The sequence below is a fragment of the Gobio gobio genome (genome assembly GCF_949357685.1).
Source record: "Gobio gobio genome assembly, chromosome: 25".
NCBI lineage: Eukaryota > Metazoa > Chordata > Actinopteri > Cypriniformes > Gobionidae > Gobio > Gobio gobio.
The window spans coordinates 38,251,592-38,270,808 of record NC_137121.1 but is presented as its reverse complement, the minus strand read 5'-3'; the positions used below and the strand labels follow the sequence as shown (position 1 = coordinate 38,270,808).

The 19,217-nt window shown below is 41.0% G+C and overlaps 1 protein-coding gene across 1 annotated transcript; it reads right to left on the bottom strand.

The window, feature by feature from the left end:
* Nucleotides 1-239: 239 nt before the first annotated feature.
* Nucleotides 240-18,511, bottom strand: LOC307121291 (immunoglobulin lambda-like polypeptide 1; the record flags this gene model as incomplete). Its single annotated transcript, XM_079808820.1, has 5 exons — nucleotides 240-744; nucleotides 1,867-1,915; nucleotides 4,728-4,773; nucleotides 18,018-18,095; nucleotides 18,333-18,511. The coding sequence occupies 5 exons, from the start codon at nucleotides 18,509-18,511 to the stop codon at nucleotides 428-430; spliced, it is 669 nt and encodes a 222-aa protein (XP_079664946.1). The 3' UTR covers nucleotides 240-427.
* Nucleotides 18,512-19,217: the final 706 nt, after the last annotated feature.

The window sequence follows — 19,217 nt, the reverse complement described above, 5'->3', positions numbered from 1 at the left end:
AGTGAAAGTGGTCTGTTCCAGTCCAGATCCTGTAACCAATCAAAGAGTGAGACTGAAAATCCCATTTGCATTGTCAGGGTGGAGTGATTGTGATCCTCTCAGAATAGAGCAGCTCTGTCTCCAGAGACCATGTTCAAACCCCAGGAGCTTTATTTGACTGATTTACTGCTACTGATCAACCTTCTGAAAAGCACCTGCATCTTCATCTGTTAGTTGAATGATGTTGTCAGACACAAAGTGAACTTGTTGAGAAGCTTTATTGAATGTTGCAGCAAACACAGCAGATTGAAAGATCACACAGTGCTTTGACACATGCGAGCTCTCTTTCAGTATTGAGTTGTAAATCACTACAGCTGCAGCACTAGACTCATGTGAATCCTGCCTGACACAGGACACTCAGATACGGCTCATCTTCAGGAGAGAAACATCAGCACTCAGAGCTCTTGTGGAACGAGACCTCATGAGGAGCTCCATCATGTGTTACTCTGCAGACGTACACCTCTCCCGCTTCCCAGCGTGCTTTGCTGAGGGTCAGGACGCTACTGCGGCTGTAGCGGCCGTTCTGCTGGCTCTCTGCGCTGGTCAGAACCCCCTCGGTGACCTCTGACCCGTCCAGTGTCCAGCTCACCAGCGCCCCCTGTGGAGAGTAAGAGCTGAGCAGGCAGAGCAGTGCGGCTGAGCCTCCAGAGATCTGCAGAGAAGAGGGCGGCAGCAGAGACACTGAGGGCTTCACTGTGGGACCAGCTGCAGGAGACAAACACAACACATTCACAAACACAAAGAAAACACACTGCACTTTCATTCACAGCATTTCAACAGCAGGACAAATCACAATCACAATCTGATCCTTCATGTCCTTCAACATCACTACAGCTGATATATATACAATATACAAACTACGCAATCACTATATACATTTACATCAAACCTCATCAATCAAACTCAACATTGTAATACACCGACTGATTTCATCACAGCAGTTTTTAACTCAGAACATAAAGTTCTTACATTTTACTGAGATATTCAACTCAAAATGAAACTCAATTTCACACAGAATTAAAAGTCACACATAAATTGTGTTTGTATTATAAAGCACTGAATTATAATCACAACATGAGCAAAAGAGATTCAGTATCATTGACTGAACTACAGAAAGTACAACATTTACATTCTGATGTCAAATCTCTTTTCTCCATGTATGATATCTACAATAAAAGATTAACTATATATGAACTCAGTGTAGAAATAAATGAAGGAAAACAAACCTGTAATAAACTCAATAAACTCATAGTGAGACGCTTTATGGAAATATGTTTAGATTTTGTTGTTGAAAGGAATAATGCCGTTCTTCTGAATGTATAAACATGACAATATCATTGATTTAGATTCAATAATTATTAAACAATATCAGTAACACTTAAAGCCTTTATACACAATGCATTATAAAAGTATTTGAATCCATTAATTATGAATTGTTATACACATTATAATGCATGTGTGATCTCATGAATAATTGTAACCACAGTTATAACACATTATAATATTATCTATTCATTGTTACACCTTTAGAAATTATAATACATTAAAACTCACGACAAACAACCAATTTAGGATGCAACAAGGAATTAGCAAATATTTTAACGCATTTTAACTTTGGTTACAATTATTTATGAAAAGATATACGGCATTATAATCTACATTATGAATATCTTTATAATGCATTATACATAAAGGCTTCAAGTAAAGTTTCAGCACAATATCTAATAATCATTATCATTAATAAATGTTGTTCTTGTTTCCACTGTAAAACACTTTCTGAAATCTAAACTGTATTTTTTTATTAGGTAATTAAATGGACAGACTTACCGATCACCAGTTTGGTTCCTCCACCGAATGTGTACCACAGTGATACAATCTAATGAAACGCTCGTACAAAAACCTCTATTCCACTCGAGTGAACACACACTCCAGCAGAGAGAGAGAAACAACACTTCAACACACTGATATTAGAAGCTCCTCAGCTCTTCTCAACACTCACTCATTCAGATTGACTCAATGATTTCTGATATTACACTGTTTAAAGAAATATATTTGATGAGCTGTGACCTCTGAGGTGACCTTTGACCTCTTTGATCATGGATGATGTTGTGGAGTTTCTCATAATGATGCTTCTGTTCTTCATATGCAGCTCAATCTTCAGGATTCACAGAAAAACCTGCAGCTTCAGACTTCAATCTTCAGTGAAAATCTGCTCAAATCATGAGTTTATTGAATATTATAGCCAAAGTCAATAGAAAGTGTCAAGAATGAAAATATAAAAGGTATTTTGCATGTTCTCCACAGTCAAGCATGTTTTCATATTCAAGGTCTGTTCTAAAAGTCTCTGGACTGGTTCTGAATCTCCACACAAGATCATGAAACGTGAACAAGCTCTAATATGTCTCCATCTTTAACAGCCTGTTTCTTCTCCATCTGATGATTTCAGACACACATGAGGCTTCATGATAGATGGAGTGACACCATCAACTCTGATTAGAGATTCACAATCAGTCCTGATACTTTCTGAACAGACTCATGATTCATGATCTGACTTTAGTGATGGCGCTTCATCTAGTGGAAGTGTAGCAGTGATGATGGTCACATGACTGAATATGGACACAGAGATGGACGTTCATCTGCACATCCTCAGTGTCTCAGGAGTCACAATACAAATAAAACTACTGAACTAACTCAAATAACATGAGTCAGAATGTAATGATCATTGTGTAACTCTAGTGTGTGTGAGTTTGTTCTGAGCACAAGCTGTTGTAAATCCTGCCCACTTCTTTGCATTGTCAGCACATGCTTCAGTCTGAGAGTGTTTATAGTGCTGTGAGTTTAACACTTCATGACTGAGAGCAGAACAGAACACAATCTTCATCATCACACAAGACACAAGAACAACAATGAACACCATCAACATCTTCATCTGGACTCTCACTCTGTTTGCTCAAGGTTTGTACTAAGATATTCATAAGGATTAATAATTCCTTTAAAATTTTAAATTTATATAATTTTAATTTCTGTTTTCTTTCAGAGTGTAGAGGACAGTACACATTAACTCAGAGTCCATCAATAACAGCTCAACCAGGAGAAGACGTCAGAATAAACTGTAAAACCAGCAGTAGTGTGTATGTTAATGATTGTTTAGCCTGGTATCAGCAGAAACCTGGAGAAGCTCCTAAACTCCTCATATATCGTGCAACAACCCTTTATACTGGAACTCAATCTAGATTCAGTGGCAGTGGATCTGGCAGTGATTTCACTCTGAGCATCAGTGGAGTCCAGACTGAAGATACAGGAGATTATTACTGTCAGAGTTTTCACTATCCAAACAGTCAGCGTGTGTTCACACAGTGATAAAGAGTCGTACAAAAACCTGTGTCAGTCAGACGTCACAGTGACTGCACTGATACAGCTGAGAGATACTGCAGCTGCTGATGGACCATCACACACAACACAATGACAGACTTGAGCAAAGTTTATAAAGACTTTAAAGATAAATATGATGATTAAGATTTTTTTATGCTAAAATACATTAATCCAGTTTATTGTTCATTAACTATTATAAGTATGCCTATTATTCAAATGCAGGGCCGGCTCAGGAGAGATTTTAGATAGCGGCCACAACCCAGACAAAAATGACTGAAAATGCTAATCTTTCGTATGATTTGCCATTTACTATAATATAACATGGATAGTGTTAATCAATGTAAACATAAATATGAAGTAAATAAATGGTGAAATTAATAATAAATAAATCTGGAGGGAAAAAGAATCACACAAGAATTAAACTACAAATCAATAAACAAAAAGCAAAACCTCTATTCCATGAAACATTCCAGCACACTTCAGAGAAATCTGTGAGGTTATTCACATGTTTGTGCTAAAATGGGACAAATTGTTAATTTCAGTTCATTTCATGAATGACTGTAAAAGCCCAGTTTTGAGACACATCATGTGTGTATGACCATGACTTTACTGTGATCTTGACATCGTTTATTTAAGACAGACCATCTCTGGGTGGAAGATGAGAACAGGCTGAATATCTTCTACAGGAAGTCAGAATAGCGAGTAGCATTCGTTCAGCATCAGCTACAACACACACGGCACAAACAATGCTCTGGGGTTTATCACCAGCGATCTCGTCTGAACATCTTTCCTTTTGCCCCTCGTGCTTGCCCCGTTGTCATGTGACTCAAAAGCTGTGTTCAGGTGTCACGTCCCTCATTCATTATTAGATGTTATTTATCTAGGAATATTATTAGACATAAAGTAGTTTTGTATGTGTGTGTTTAGACAGGAAGGGAATTGCAAAAGAAACAGGAACAAACAGCAAACCAACAATTTAGTTGAACGATTTAATTCTTTTAATGCAATAAAGTGATAAAGTAATCTAATAATGAAGTAATGAATATAATATACAACATAACAGGAATGAGCAAAAACAATCTATTGGAGAGGAAGGAGCAAGAGAGCGGTGCTTAAATCAAAAACTGAATATAACAAAACCCCTTCTAACTAAAGTTAATGAAATAAACTAACAACAAAATATGCAGAAAGAAACATCTTCAGTGTACAAGATGCCATTCTAAACTATACTAACCAAACAAAAACCTGCATAATAAGCAGCTCTGCTAATCCTAGTGCTAATACATTCATTGAATCATAGGTCACGACCTGCTTACCTGACTCACAACCTCTCCCACCGGTTTACACAGCGCTGGACGGAGACTGAGATTAAGGTTCATGAAAACAGCGGTCACACACATTTACTGATGCACCTCAAGCATGTGTCGAGCGCACAGACAAACAAGCACAAACCACACAGAGAACTGATCCGACTGCCAGATCATAAAAGCAGTGAACCCCAGACATCGATCAGTCTCTCGAACGAGAAAACCGTCTTCACAGAGCGAGCACTCTCCCAGCACAGAGTATGAGTCTCTCTGAGAGTCGCCATTGAAGTTAGAGCCATTCATAAACGATCAGTGACAGGCACAATTCCAGACGCCAGCCGACTGACAGGCGGTTCCTCCAATCACGTTCCACACCTGAAACAGACAGGGCACACACACACACACACACACACACACACACACACACACACACACACACACACACACACACACACACACACACACACACACACACACACACATGAAGTGCTCCTTCACTTGTGGCTTGTCCTCCACTGACAGTCCTAATGACAACCGATGGCTCTGTGTGGCTTATGTCAGGGGTGCGATCCAGCATAATGGAGAAGTATTTGCACAGTTGGATCTCTGCCCTATCTATATGTGGCTTTAAGACCAGATCAGATTTGGCCAAAAGCTCGACTTCTTTCAGGAAGATGCCATTATTGGGGTCAGGGGTGGACTGGGGCAAAAAAGTGGCCCTGGATTTTCTGGCACAAAGCGGCTCATAACAACCGGTCGGCAACACGTCAAGTCAAGTCACCTTCATTTATACAGCGCTTTTACAACACAGATGCTTCAAAGCAGCTTTACAGTGATAATAGGAAATTAATTTTGCTTTTGAAGAAAAGTTTTTCATCTCACCATAAACTCACCAGCTCATTATGCGTGTGATTTTATGCATGTGATTTTAAACACCACTTACTAACATAAAAATATAGATGCTATTTATACAGAATTTATTATTGAAATGTTGAAATGCTTATCATTAACATTACTGCAATTAACATTGCCTTTAAATCTCCTCTGTAAAAGCTTTACGAGGCATAAATAGTCCTCACTTTAGATGAGCTCACAGAAATAGTTGACTGACAACTACTAAATGTTTTATAACTACCTGAATTAATCATGAATTATAGTAGGAATACATTTTAATAAAGCATTTATTATCACACTGAGTAACTATTACTAAATGTCTAAATAACAAGATGTATAAATGTATATTTAAAGGTCCCGTTCTTCGTGTTTTTTTGAAGCTTTGATTGTGTTTACAGTGTGCAATATAACATGTGTTCATGTTTCGCGTGTAAAAAAACACAGTATTTTTCACACAATGTACTTATCTGTGTACCGCTGTTTTCACTGTCCTAAAAACGGCTGGTGATTTCCTTGTTCTATGAAGTCCCTCCTTCAGAAATACGTAACGAGTTCTGATTGTGCCAGCGCTTACCGTGTTGTAATTCGACCGCAGCTTAGCGCACGTGCCAGCAGTTCCTGTGTTGTGATTCGACAGCAGCTTAGCGCATGTTGGAAAGGTCACGCCTCTTAACGGAGAGATGTATGCGTTCAATAATCTCTACAGCGTCCCTGGGAAAGCCAAACAAAGGTGATTTGACTCCTGGATGAAAATAACAGCGTCTCGACGACATGGCGATAAACACACTCAACGCAACAGTTCCTTTTCTCCACGCGACACGTCCGCTTCTCCACGTGGGACAGCAACAAGACCGCGCCCCCTTTTTCGCGTTTCTTTGTGGGCGGAGGTAAGTCTGTTCTACTGCTCTACTGACGTAATTAAAGAAGGAAGTACCAGGATGTAGTCCAAGCCAGCCGTTCGCTGTAGGCTTTGAAAGGGAACTTCTGTTAAATAAAATATCTCGCTTGGCATTGAACTTTGAGCTTTATAATTTTACAGGTATTATTTATGCTCTAACAGCAACATTACACACTAACTAAAGTTTGAACAATGGGATCATGCGGAATGGGACCTTTAAATAGTTTATTAATCCTTTACTTACACGTTCTAAATGATCTGATGAACCACTGACAACTCCTAAATAACTGGTTTGTAAATAATGTAATACTTAATTTAGAAAAGATAAATTGATAATTTATAAAGTATGAAAATACAATTATTAAACACATTATAGATGTGCTTATAAATCAAGAATAAAGCATTTATAGCATTATTTATAAACTACCTATTAATGCTTTATAAATGATGAATTAACTATTTACTAATGCTTCATAGCGTGTAGTTATTATACAGTGTTACCAATACAGCATATTAGAATGATTTCTGCAGGGTCATGTGACACTGAAGACTGGAGTAATGATGATAAATTCAGCTTTGATCACAGGAATAAAAATAACATTTGACTATATATTCACAACAGCTTGTCACATATGTGTTTGTAGACACTTTTTGTTATTTCCTGTCCTGTGCCATGTGTTGTAGTCCTTTGTAGTTTTTCATGTTGTATTAGTTCTCCCAGGTGTTTCCCATTTAGTCACTCCCTCTTGATATCTCGTTCACCTTGTTTCCCTGTGTATTTATACCCACTGCTTCAGTTAATGTTTGTCGGTCGTTGCTCCCGCATGTGTTCTTGTTGTTGTGCTCCTGCCTGTTTGCATTCTTGGATTTTCTGTGTTTAAGTCTTTAATAAATGTTCAAGCTGCATTTGGATTCTCATCCCAGCCCCAACGTTACACAGCTATTAGAAATTGCTTTCATTTTTCTTGATATTGTGTTTTTACTGTATTTTTAATCAAATAAATTCAGCCTTCTCCTTTCAAAAACATTAGTCTTAATTATTAAAAGTCAAAAAGTTCAAACTGTTATTGCTAGTGTGTAAAATAATGCATGTGAACTATGACTATGATTGCCTATATGTATTTTAGTATATGACACATTCCTTCACGGGACATACTTGAATATGAAAGTTGCCATTTTTACCATGTTTTAGTGAAAATATTTTGAGTTTTATGAATCATTTTCAAATGACTGAACTTACTTTTTCACTTCTTAATTTGTATGGTGTAATAACTGAAGACTTTTGCACATGCACAGGTAGTCTCAACCCATGGGATTCTTCTGTTGTCACATATATTCCGTTCAGAAAATCGCTGCATATCATTGGTTCCTGCAGGCCATGCTGTTGTCTCTCATGTCTTTTGTAGCTGGATGTGTTTGTGAAATGAATCCCACATTTCTTTCAGAATAGGTTCCCCTTCTGAACTGGATCATGGGTGGTGTCCTGGCAGGGTTCTCCATCATCTAAGAAATGATCATGATACATGGCATTTCAAATCAACTGACTGAACCGACAGTACAAACTTCTTATGAATTCTCACAAAGTTTATTCTTTCTATCAGATGTTCAGAAAGATTATTCTTCTGGCTGTATTAATTAAAGTACTCAAAGATATTATATAAAAGCTTGTAGCAAAATCTGAACATTAAAGTGACTAAGATTTTGTGAGCAGCAACAGGGACAATCAAATGTGGATACAATGGTTTTAATAAATGATACTACAAATACATATGACTACCCATATAAAAATGTAATATATGGCCATATATGTACTTATATTTCAAATAGTATGACATATATCTATACATATATGTGACTTATCTGAGAACACAATATATGCCTGCAACATATATGAACATTTATGTGACCAAACATGTTAAGAAAATATTTGAGTTCATCCATATATGATACCATATATCTGCATATATTACAGTATAGTATTGGTTTCTCGCAAATATGGACAACATTAAGTATAAATATGTGACATACATATTTGTTCTCCACATATTTAATAAATGTATGTAAACATACATGCATTTCATACTGATGCATTTTTAAAGCTGTGGCATATGGTTATGGTACTTTGTCGATGTATTTGTCAAAAATGACAAAGAAAACACTGTATTATTGTATTAAAAATACTATATTTGGTATTCACATAATACAGACAAAATCTCTAACTATATGCATTTAATTACAAGGCTTTCAGATATAAGATATACAACATTACATTTTAAATATTGGCGTTTGAGGTATTCAACATTAAGTATCATCTTTTTAAACTATTCAGACAAGTACATTTCGATTACCATGGCCTACCAGGTGCGCAGTTTGCCTTCACCTGTGGCCGTGAGGGCTCATTCCACCAGAGGCATGGCCTCTTCGGTGGCCCTTCTTTCTGGGGTCCCCTTGCAGGATATCTGCGAGGTGGCCGGGTGGGCTACCCCACACACTTTTATCAGGTTTTATAGCCTGGATCTCCCTACGACGCCTGGTGCTAGGGTGCTCCAGTCCTAGCTGTGCCCGGTTTCCGGCTTCACACTAGGACAGGCGCTACCCTTCGGTGTGGCCTAGTGGGTACTCGTTCCCCAAAGCGTCGTCCCGATGCAGTGCCAGTTCCCTCGAAAGGGAACTGCTCGGGTTATGTATATAACCCTTGTTCCCTGAGAAGGGGAACGAGCACTGCATCCCGACGCCACACCTTGGCGCGCCTGGAGCGCATGCTTCAGAGCAATTACTACCGCCATTACGTTCCAGCTCCCCTTTTATACTTCCGGGTATGCCGTCACGATGACGTCATCACGCACGCCAATCGGATTGGCCTAGTTGGCATTCTGGTTTCAGATTCGCTGATGCTAAGGGAGCATCCCCAAAGCGTCGTCCCGATGCAGTGCTCGTTCCCCTTCTCAGGGAACAAGGGTTATATACATAACCCGAGCAGTTTTCACTATTTGATCTGCATGGGTAAAAATGTTTTCCATTCCATGACCCCTTGTTTTTAATCAATTCGTCAACTCATTACTATTCAAAAACATAAAAACATAATTAACATTCAGGTTTGGAAGATTCATAAAGAGACACTTTCTCTGAATAACTGCAGCTGGAACAGATGTGAGATGCCCCAATTTTTTGCCAACAGGAACAAAATGGTGTGGGTTTGACAATGAAGCAAAAAAACTGTGTCGCTTTGTTTCAAAATAATGTCCTATGGCATAGCAGCATTCCCCACTTCCTAAGTCTGCAACAACAAACGTATCAACACTGAAAATACTGTTATCTGTGAGGACAACAACATGCGAGTTTCTCTTCCTCTCTCTCGAATGTCTTTTAGAGTGCGCAACTTCACCATTAATTACTGCCCTGTCACGGTATTTGACAAGAAGTTCTCTCTCTATGTGATCAGCTACATTGTGGAGGGCAAGGTAGTCATCTTGCTCAAGTCTTACTTTCTCATGTCTGCCTCCAAGTGCAATGACGTCTTTACACCTTATTGCACTCTGGGTGTGTGTAGGACTGACTAAGTCTTCAAAGGCCGAAATGCATTCAGAGGATGCATTTGAAAGTGTTTTCTTGGCATATAAGGGCAGACCCTTCTGTAAATGGAAGCTTTAGCATAAGTTCTGCCGGGAAGACTTAATTGTCATGTCACTTTAATTTTATCTATCCAATCACATGCTAAATACCTGGGTATAAAAGATCGGTACTTACGCATGTTTGAGTTCGCAGATGCTGACGCTCCAATTCACTTGACGATCCGGGCGTTCCGTAGTGGTCGATCGCTGGTCCTACGATAACTAATAATGTGTTTACAGTGGCGTTCTAAGTCCATGTCAGCCTTTCATTCTGTTCAATGGGTTACCGCAGTAACAGACGCGAGTGCTTCACTAACAAGAGCAAGTCTCACGTCAGACTCAGATCAATCGCTTCATGAGGACTATCTGGGCATGTTATCAAAGACACGGCTGTGGTTTTCATCACCATTCTGGCGACATCACTACATCAGCATTTATCACAGTGATATGCATATGGTTATGCATTCCGATGCCGATTGGGTGTAGTATATTACTCTTTTTCAACTTTGTCGCAAGCATGTCTGTATAGAGCACACACATGCATCGTGTGAGACGCGCACAGGTGTTTGCCGGTCTGCTCGTGCAACGTGATCTCTCGTTGTGACTCGTTTGTGCCCATAGTGCTCGTAAATGATTCGCATGACACCGGTTACCGCTATAGATAGTATTTTGTTATAAAACTGAAACAGAACAGATATGCACAGCATATTTTGACTCTATCATTCTCCCTACGAATGCAAGGAAAATTAACACGGGTTTTAAAGCAACATGCACCCATTTAATCGGGGCTTCATGTTGAACTGAAGTTAAGCTGAAATCGCGATTGGGTTCAGTGTTATCAGATCACTAAAATTGAGTTTAAAAACTATGCTGAGCAAATAAGCATATTTAGGTACAGCACCGACATCAGTGCTTTGATCCGGTCTGATTCAATGGCGTTAGATTCTTCCAAGTGGTCTTCCAAGTGTTGTGAGTTCGTCACATATGCAATTTAACTGTCACAACAAAGTTTCAAGCTTGAAGTGTTGGCTGTCATCCAGCAGAGTACATATTTTGCTCAAACATACGGGGCACCAAGCGTTGGACCGGCTTCCTTTCGTGATTCGACATGGCTTCCTTCCCTATGAGGAAGATCTGTAGCGTTCTGTGCTCATATAAAGGTGCTGTTTTATGTTCAATCTTCAGGTGCTACATGGAAAGCCTAATGAAATACTCATCCACCTATTCAAAGAAAAAACATCTCAAATTAATTTTCCAGAAATTAAACAAAAGTGTGCTTTGATGAACACAGAAAAACACATTTTGATGGTGAGAACAAGAAAATATATGTAATTCGCTGAATGGAAACATTTCGTTTTTTATACGTATTGTTGAAGGTTAACAATGTTTGCAAGATAAATGAGTTTAAATTATCTCCTTGATACATTCTTTGCATTATGATACTTTTTGATGTTGTGATGGTAATGACGTTTTGCAGTGCCAGTTGGCAAATAGATATAAAATACTCAAATTACATTTAAGCTCAGTCGTGGCCATTTTTACATCTTTACATCAAAGCATGTAAACATTGTCTTGACATAATTTTAACAAAATTCAACCAAATTTCATTCATCAAAATGTAAGATGGCAAAATAGCCCCCAATTGAAGAATCACCCTTATATTTCTAGAAACTTAGAATTTGGTGTTATGTCTCCCTTGGTCTTCCGTGCTAGGACGCCATGGCTACATTCATGAATAAAACAAATGTGTATCTCGCTTGTACTCTCAGCATCATATGTTGGGTAAGGTTTGCATACAAAACAAGGTTGTCTTGATATTCGATAGCAGTACTAATTTAATTCCTTACTCAATCCGACCTGTTAACATAAGATTGCATCGCACAGCATCTAAATGGCAGCACGGGAATACAATTATTCAAATCTTTTATGAATATAGTGAGCAGAGTGCACTCCTTTATAAACACATGAAACTGCCAGATGCTTCAGTTCAGATAAACTCAGTGGAAACTGCTGTGGTCAATCTGACTACACCGAATCATGATCTATTGGATGTTCTACTATTCGTTGGTCAAACGTATGCACTGGAAGGCAGAATTAGCGGTGAACAAGCTCTGAACCATTCAATCCTGATTGTGTGTTTTCTGTTTTGTGTAGCGCCTCCAATTGGGCATTGTATTCGAGTGCCCAACGGACATTGCATTTGTGCATTTGGCGGACGCTTTTGTCCGGGCACCTTGAGTTGCATTCAGGGTGCACATTTGGCGTTTTCGGGTCTTGCTTTTCCTGGGAATCGGGCCCGCGGCTCGGCGTTGCTGGTGCCATGCTCTACTGTTTGAGCTACAGAAAAGACATGCCTGTGATCAGTTACACTCACACTGAATTCTATCGTGACTAAAACAATATACAGGGGAGTAAATATAGCATTGACTGTTGCACAGTCTGCATATGCGTATTGATTTCTGGCTGCGCCGCAAACAGCGAGTTCTCTCGCAGTAAGTTTTTCTCTTCACTAAAGCTGGCACACACGGCGCGCTTATAGACATTGTGATTTGTTGCTTTTCAGACTGCGATCCTGATGCCACCCTGGGGGATCTCAGTGCATTTACAGCAGGCTGTATGTTAATCAGACGCACGAAGACGTGTCTGGAGTTTTACATCAACTAATTCACTAAATTATCATGGCGTTGGGGAACATGTCAAACTAATTATTAAAGACATCAGATTTTATTCTAGGAATTTTTAGGATTGCGATATTGTCTCATACTGCCAAACGTGGCTAAAATCACACAGTATTATCCTGGCTTAGGTATCAAATGAAGATTTCGCTTCGATCTCTTCCATAGGTTCGGTAGCGGTGTCGGTTCCTATATAGCTAGTTATGGTTTTATTAGCTAGTAAAGCTTAAACATATAAAACATAATTTTTCCTTTTGCAAGGGCATCGTCCGGTGTTCTCAATCACATGCGCATGTTATGTATTTGTCATGCTGTTCTGGTTTATTTTCTTTTGGGGGTTCTCTCAGCAGGTTGACGGTTAGATGGTGTTCTATCAAGATGTGAGCGGGAGCTACGCCCAGGGGTTTAGAATCCTCCTAACTGCAGATGGAAAGATGTGTGATCTCTAACTCGCCTGTGCATGGGCCATTCTTTCAGATTGGTGTTGCTACGAACATAGCTCAACGCGCAGAGTTGGCATTCTCTACTAAGGTCTCTCCTATCAAGAAGCATTTGAATGCAGGATTCCATGATGGTCAAGATGGTTTCTTCAGCAATGCTTAAACCATCAGGCATGTTCATTAAACTCTCCCATAATTCCAAAGGTAAAACTAAGATTACCTGCTTGTCTTAACAAACATCAGGTACGTTCAAAGCTTTTAAGGTTGATCTTCCACTTACACCGATATTCCGATAGAAGCCATGTTTTATAAGCCTTTCGGCTTCATGTGTCCAGGGAAATTCACTTTAGAAACTAATCAGTTTGATTCTACTCTCGGTCTTTCCTGTTCTGATCGTCACTTCTCACCCAATTTCTTTACTCTTTTACTTAAGCATTCTAGAATGACTTTAAAGGTTCTGGTATCACATGAACAATTTCTAAGATGAAGAATAATTACTGTCCCTTCACTTCTAAGGTTAAATATCTTCACGTTCATCCTAAGACTTCTGACCACTCCCCCCTATTTTTATCTAATGGAGCACCTCTCTCTAAGGCCTGGTTCAGACCCACTTTTATACTGACTTAAAAGCTGCAGTTTACCTCCTTCTCTTCATATCAGACTTTCTACAGCTACGACAGCGGAAATTCTAGGCCAGCATTTAAGCTACCGTGAAGATGATGTTCTTCTGCATTCAAGTCTTATATAAGACAGATTCTAAAATCATCCTTGAAGCTCAGCAAGCTCTCCAGTAATGGTTCTGGTAAATCCCTATGCAACTACTGGTGGTGGTGTTCCGGCCAATTCGGCTCGGTACGTTATGATAGCATGGTCTTTCTACTATATCAAAGATGGCGTGTGGCCCTGCGGCCTTGTCTCTGTGGTCTAGCAGACTGTGTGGCCCTGCGGCCTTGTCTCTGTGGTTTATACATGTTTAAATAAAAAAATAAATAATAATAATAAAAAAAAAAATAATAAATATATATATATATATATATATATATATATATATATATATATATATATATATATATATATATATATATATATAGATATATATAAAAACCTGTTACATTTATGCAGCAACAGATATGAATTGCTCATGTGTACTCCTCTACAAATTATAACTTCAAGTTCTGTTTAATCATGAAGTGGCCTTTAGCCATCAGCAGGCGGCGTTCCATGTTCACGCTTAACATGTTAACTCTTATTCTTCTTCTTTGTAGGAACTCCAGGACACAAGACCGGTGGGTCTATTTTATTTACCTTTTTTCATGTGGCCCTGCGGCCTTGTCTCTGTGGTCTAGCAGACCGTGTGGCCCTGCGGCCTTGTCTCTGTGGTCTAGCAGACCGTGTGGCCCTGCGGCCTTGTCTCTGTGGTCTATCAGGCCGTGTGGCCCGGCGGCCTTGTCTCTGTGGCCCTGCGGCCTTGTCTCTGTGGTCTAACAGACCGCGCGGCCCTGCGGCCTTGTCTCTGTGGTCTACCAGACCGTGTGGCCCGGCGGCCTTGTCTCTGTGGTCTATCAGGCCGTGTGGCCCGGCGGCCTTGTCTCTGTGGTCTATCAGGCCGTGTGGCCCGGCGGCCTTGTCTCTGTGGCCCGGCGGCCTTGTCTCTGTGGCCCGGCGGCCTTGTCTCTGTGGCCCTGCGGCCTTGTCCTTGTGGCCCTGCGGCCTTGTCTCTGTGGTCTACCAGACCGTGTGGCCCGGCGGCCTTGTCTCTGTGGTCTATCAGGCCGTGTGGCCCGGCGGCCTTGTCTCTGTGGTCTATCAGGCTGTGTGGCCCGGCGGCCTTGTCTCTGTGGCCCGGCGGCCTTGTCTCTGTGGCCCTGCGGCCTTGTCCTTGTGGCCCTGCGGCCTTGTCTCTGTGGTCTACCAGACCGTGCGGCCCGGCAGCCTTGTCTCCTGTGGTCTAGCAGACCGTGCGGCCCTGCGGCTTGTCTCTGTGGTTTATACGTGTTTCATTATAAAAAAAATAAATAAAAAAAAATAAAAAAAAACATCAGCAGGCGGTGTCCCATGTTCACGCTTAACATGTTAACTCTTGTTTTTCTCCTTTGTAGGAACTTCAGGATACAAGACCGGTGGGTCTATTTTATTTACCATTTTTGGGGGATAGGATAGGCTCCGTCCAGGTGGAAGCATTCTTCCACTTATTTTTGGGGGTCAGCTGCGCCTCTGCCTTCGTCTTCAGGCAGGATATGCAGAGTCCGGACCCTCAGATTGCTAGCTACGGACGGGGCCTATGCCAATATACTTTATTGCTTGCTGGGTTGTTAATAAATGGATTATTGTCACAGTATTTAATCTCCCGAGTCTTTCTGGCAGAAATGGAAGCTTTAGCATAAGTTCTGCCGGGAAGACTTAATTGTCATGTCACTTTAATTTTATCTATCCAATCACATGCTAAATACCTGGGTATAAAAGATCGGTACTTACGCATGTTTGAGTTCGCAGATGCTGACGCTCCAATTCACCGCCATCCTCCCCACCACCTCCAAGTTAAATCCTTCCCTACATCCACCCCACCACCACCAGGATGGTCCCTTCCATACCTCACGGGGGTCAGCTGCGCCTCTGCCTTCGTCTTCAGGCAGGATATGCAGAGTCCGGACCCTCAGATTGCTAGCTACGGACGGGGCCTATGCCAATATACTTTATTGCTTGCTGGGTTGTTAATAAATGGATTATTGTCACAGTATTTAATCTCCCGAGTCTTTCTGGCAGAAATGGAAGCTTTAGCATAAGTTCTGCCGGGAAGACTTAATTGTCATGTCACTTTAATTTTATCTATCCAATCACATGCTAAATACCTGGGTATAAAAGATCGGTACTTACGCATGTTTGAGTTCGCAGATGCTGACGCTCCAATTCACCGCCATCCTCCCCACCACCTCCAAGTTAAATCCTTCCCTACATCCACCCCACCACCACCAGGATGGTCCCTTCCATACCTCACGGGGGTCAGCTGCGCCTCTGCCTTCGTCTTCAGGCAGGATATGCAGAGTCCGGACCCTCAGATTGCTAGCTACGGACGGGGCCTATGCCAATATACTTTATTGCTTGCTGGGTTGTTAATAAATGGATTATTGTCACAGTATTTAATCTCCCGAGTCTTTCTGGCAGAACTGAAATGTTTTGGCAATCTGCAAAGGGACCCCTTGTGTGCTCTTGATCATTTTGAGCAGGCTGTGATTATATGACTCAAATGTGAAAGCTGAATGAGCCCATAAAGGACCACAGTTTTGTACACTTTGTGCAAGGTGAAGAGAGAGATGGACATTATAGGACACATTTTGTATACCATAGAGATCCCCCATTTCCATCACAAATTTCCTAAGCATGATATCTGCTTCCTGAATTTGTTGCAAGGTGACATTTTCAGTTAAGAGCAATGCCAAAGCCTTCACAAACCGTGTCCAGTGTATTAGATTTCGCTCTGGTAAGATCCCTTTAAGCACTGGGATGCTATAGTAGAAAAGCCACATGTACCACTCATGCGCCTTCCAATAGTTTCTCTCTTGCAGTGATCTAGGCACTCTGGAAACACAGGAGGGTGGTTGGATATGGTGAAGTTTTTGATCAATCTCTTGGATACACCTTCCTACATACCATGGGTTTTCATGATTGTCACTTCTAACCCACATATAAGTCATAGATCTCGCAACACCAAGAAGACAGGCGTGCATGTAGTCAGGTACGCAACTTTGTATCAGGTCAACTGATGGGATCAAGGACAAAATAGACGGTCCTTTCACTCCTTTCACAGTAGTGTGATTTTCTATAGCCTCTCGAGCGAAATCTAGGCTGCTAACATGATTTCTGCTTTCAGTATCAGACTCAAAAGGATAGACCCGTGCATGACCTTGACCCTTCTCAACCACTGTACCTTTTTGTAAACAGTATGAACATCCAAATTCTCCATTGAATTGCTTAAAATTTTGAATCATTGGTCTTGCAACAGAATCACATACTGCCACCAAGGGAAATACTTTGGACCGGCCACGAATACCATTTGCACTGGTCCACTCAAACCCATGAGTAAGCATCTGATTGCATTCTTTCACAAATGGTGATAAGTATGTGTTACAGTTTGGCTTTGATGAACCAAACCATAAGGCTGACAACATGACTTGTTTTGCTCTCAAATCAGGTGGTAATTCATTGACTGTATAGAGAAGTGGCCAAATACTGTATGAAGATTTCTTAAACACAGGTACCCCATCACAGCTAAAGGTTAGTGTGAGATTGACGTGATGCTCAGATTGGCCTTCAATATTTTCGTTAACCCCCTTGTAAAGCTCACCATCGGTGATATCTGTCAGTGGGCTAGAGTGAGCACCACTGTTAGGCCTAGTCAACTGGCTGAAGAGTTCCTCTTGTTCCATCATATTCCTTAATTGTGATTCTAGTGAAAAAACAATAAAGAAATGCCCCTGTTTCATGTGATCAGCTACACTACAAGAATACTGACAGTTAGGACAAACCACTTTTTCTCCCTCAATGTTAACAGAAATTGTGCATGCCTCACATATGTAGTGAAACTGAATATTTATTTTCAAGTCATCAAAAGTTTTGTAAAAGTGATGTTTGGTAGATGACACAGCATGCCTCTGACTTATAACATTAACAACTTTAAGTGTGTCTTCTAAAGCTTCATCAGTCAGTCCATGCTTGAGTTTTAAAGCAAGAAGTAGCAACTCATGCTGTTTTCTTGTATCCTCGACAGTAGCAGTTTGCCATACCTGCCCATTTGCACAGGAAGTGTTTGTAGAGGTTTGGTGGACCGGTGGTATGAATGAGAGGGGAGGTTCTTCACAGACCTGCAACCCACAAAGAAATGTAAAATGTTATTTTATTTCAGCCAACGATTCCAAATATCAATGATAAAATTAAGTGTATTAATCTTATTATAAAGTAAAACTTGCATAACAATTAACATTCAGGTTTGTTGAGATTTCACAAGTAAGCAAAAATGAGCCTTAATATGTGACCGGGAGTAGTTTATAGAATTTAATATAATAATATTTATAGATATAGAGACAGCTATTAACATTTACCGATATAGTACTAATGAGTGCAGAATCAGGATCAGGCGACACAAGTGCAGGAACACAGGAGACGTGTGCAAGATCAGGATCATGTGAGTCGAGTGCAGGACCAGGATCACAGGAGACGAGTGCAGGATAATGTGAGTCGAGTGCAGGATCAGAGCAGACGAGTGTAGGATCAAGACCATGTAAGTTCAGTGCAGGATCACAGGAGACGCATGCAGGATCATGTGAGTCGAGTGCAGGATCAGGATCACAGAAGACGCGTGCAGGACCAGGATCATGCAAGTTCAGTGCAGGATCACAGGAGACGCATGCAGGATCATGTGAGTCGAGTGCAGGACCAGGATCACAGGAGACGAGTGCAGGACCAGGACCATGTAAGTTCAGTGCAGGATCACAGGAGACGCATGCAGGATCATGTGAGTCGAGTGCAGGATCAGGATCACAGAAGACGCGTACAGGACCAGGACCATGCAAGTTCAGTCCAGGATCAGAGGAGACGAGTGTAGGATCAGGATTAAGTGAGTCGAGTGAAGGACCAGGATGACAGGAGTCGAGTGCAGGACCACAGGAGATGCGTGCAGGATCACTTAGGGTAATGTCACAGGTCGGGGGTACGGGGGCACCGCGCCGACCGACCTCCCCGTTAACCCCTTGGCAGTGCCCTTCCGAGGAGCTACCCCACAGCCCAGAGACGACAGACGATAGAGTAACAATTTAAAAGACTTTATTATTCAAAAGATTCTATAATTGGAAACTGCTCCCAATGTGGACGGATGGTAAGTATCTGGACGCCCAGGTCAGGTCCGATGGTGGGTGAGTATGGCACTGTTGGGGAGAGGCTCTCGAAGGGGTGGGCACAGGGGCTCGATGGGGGTGTTATTGACCGTT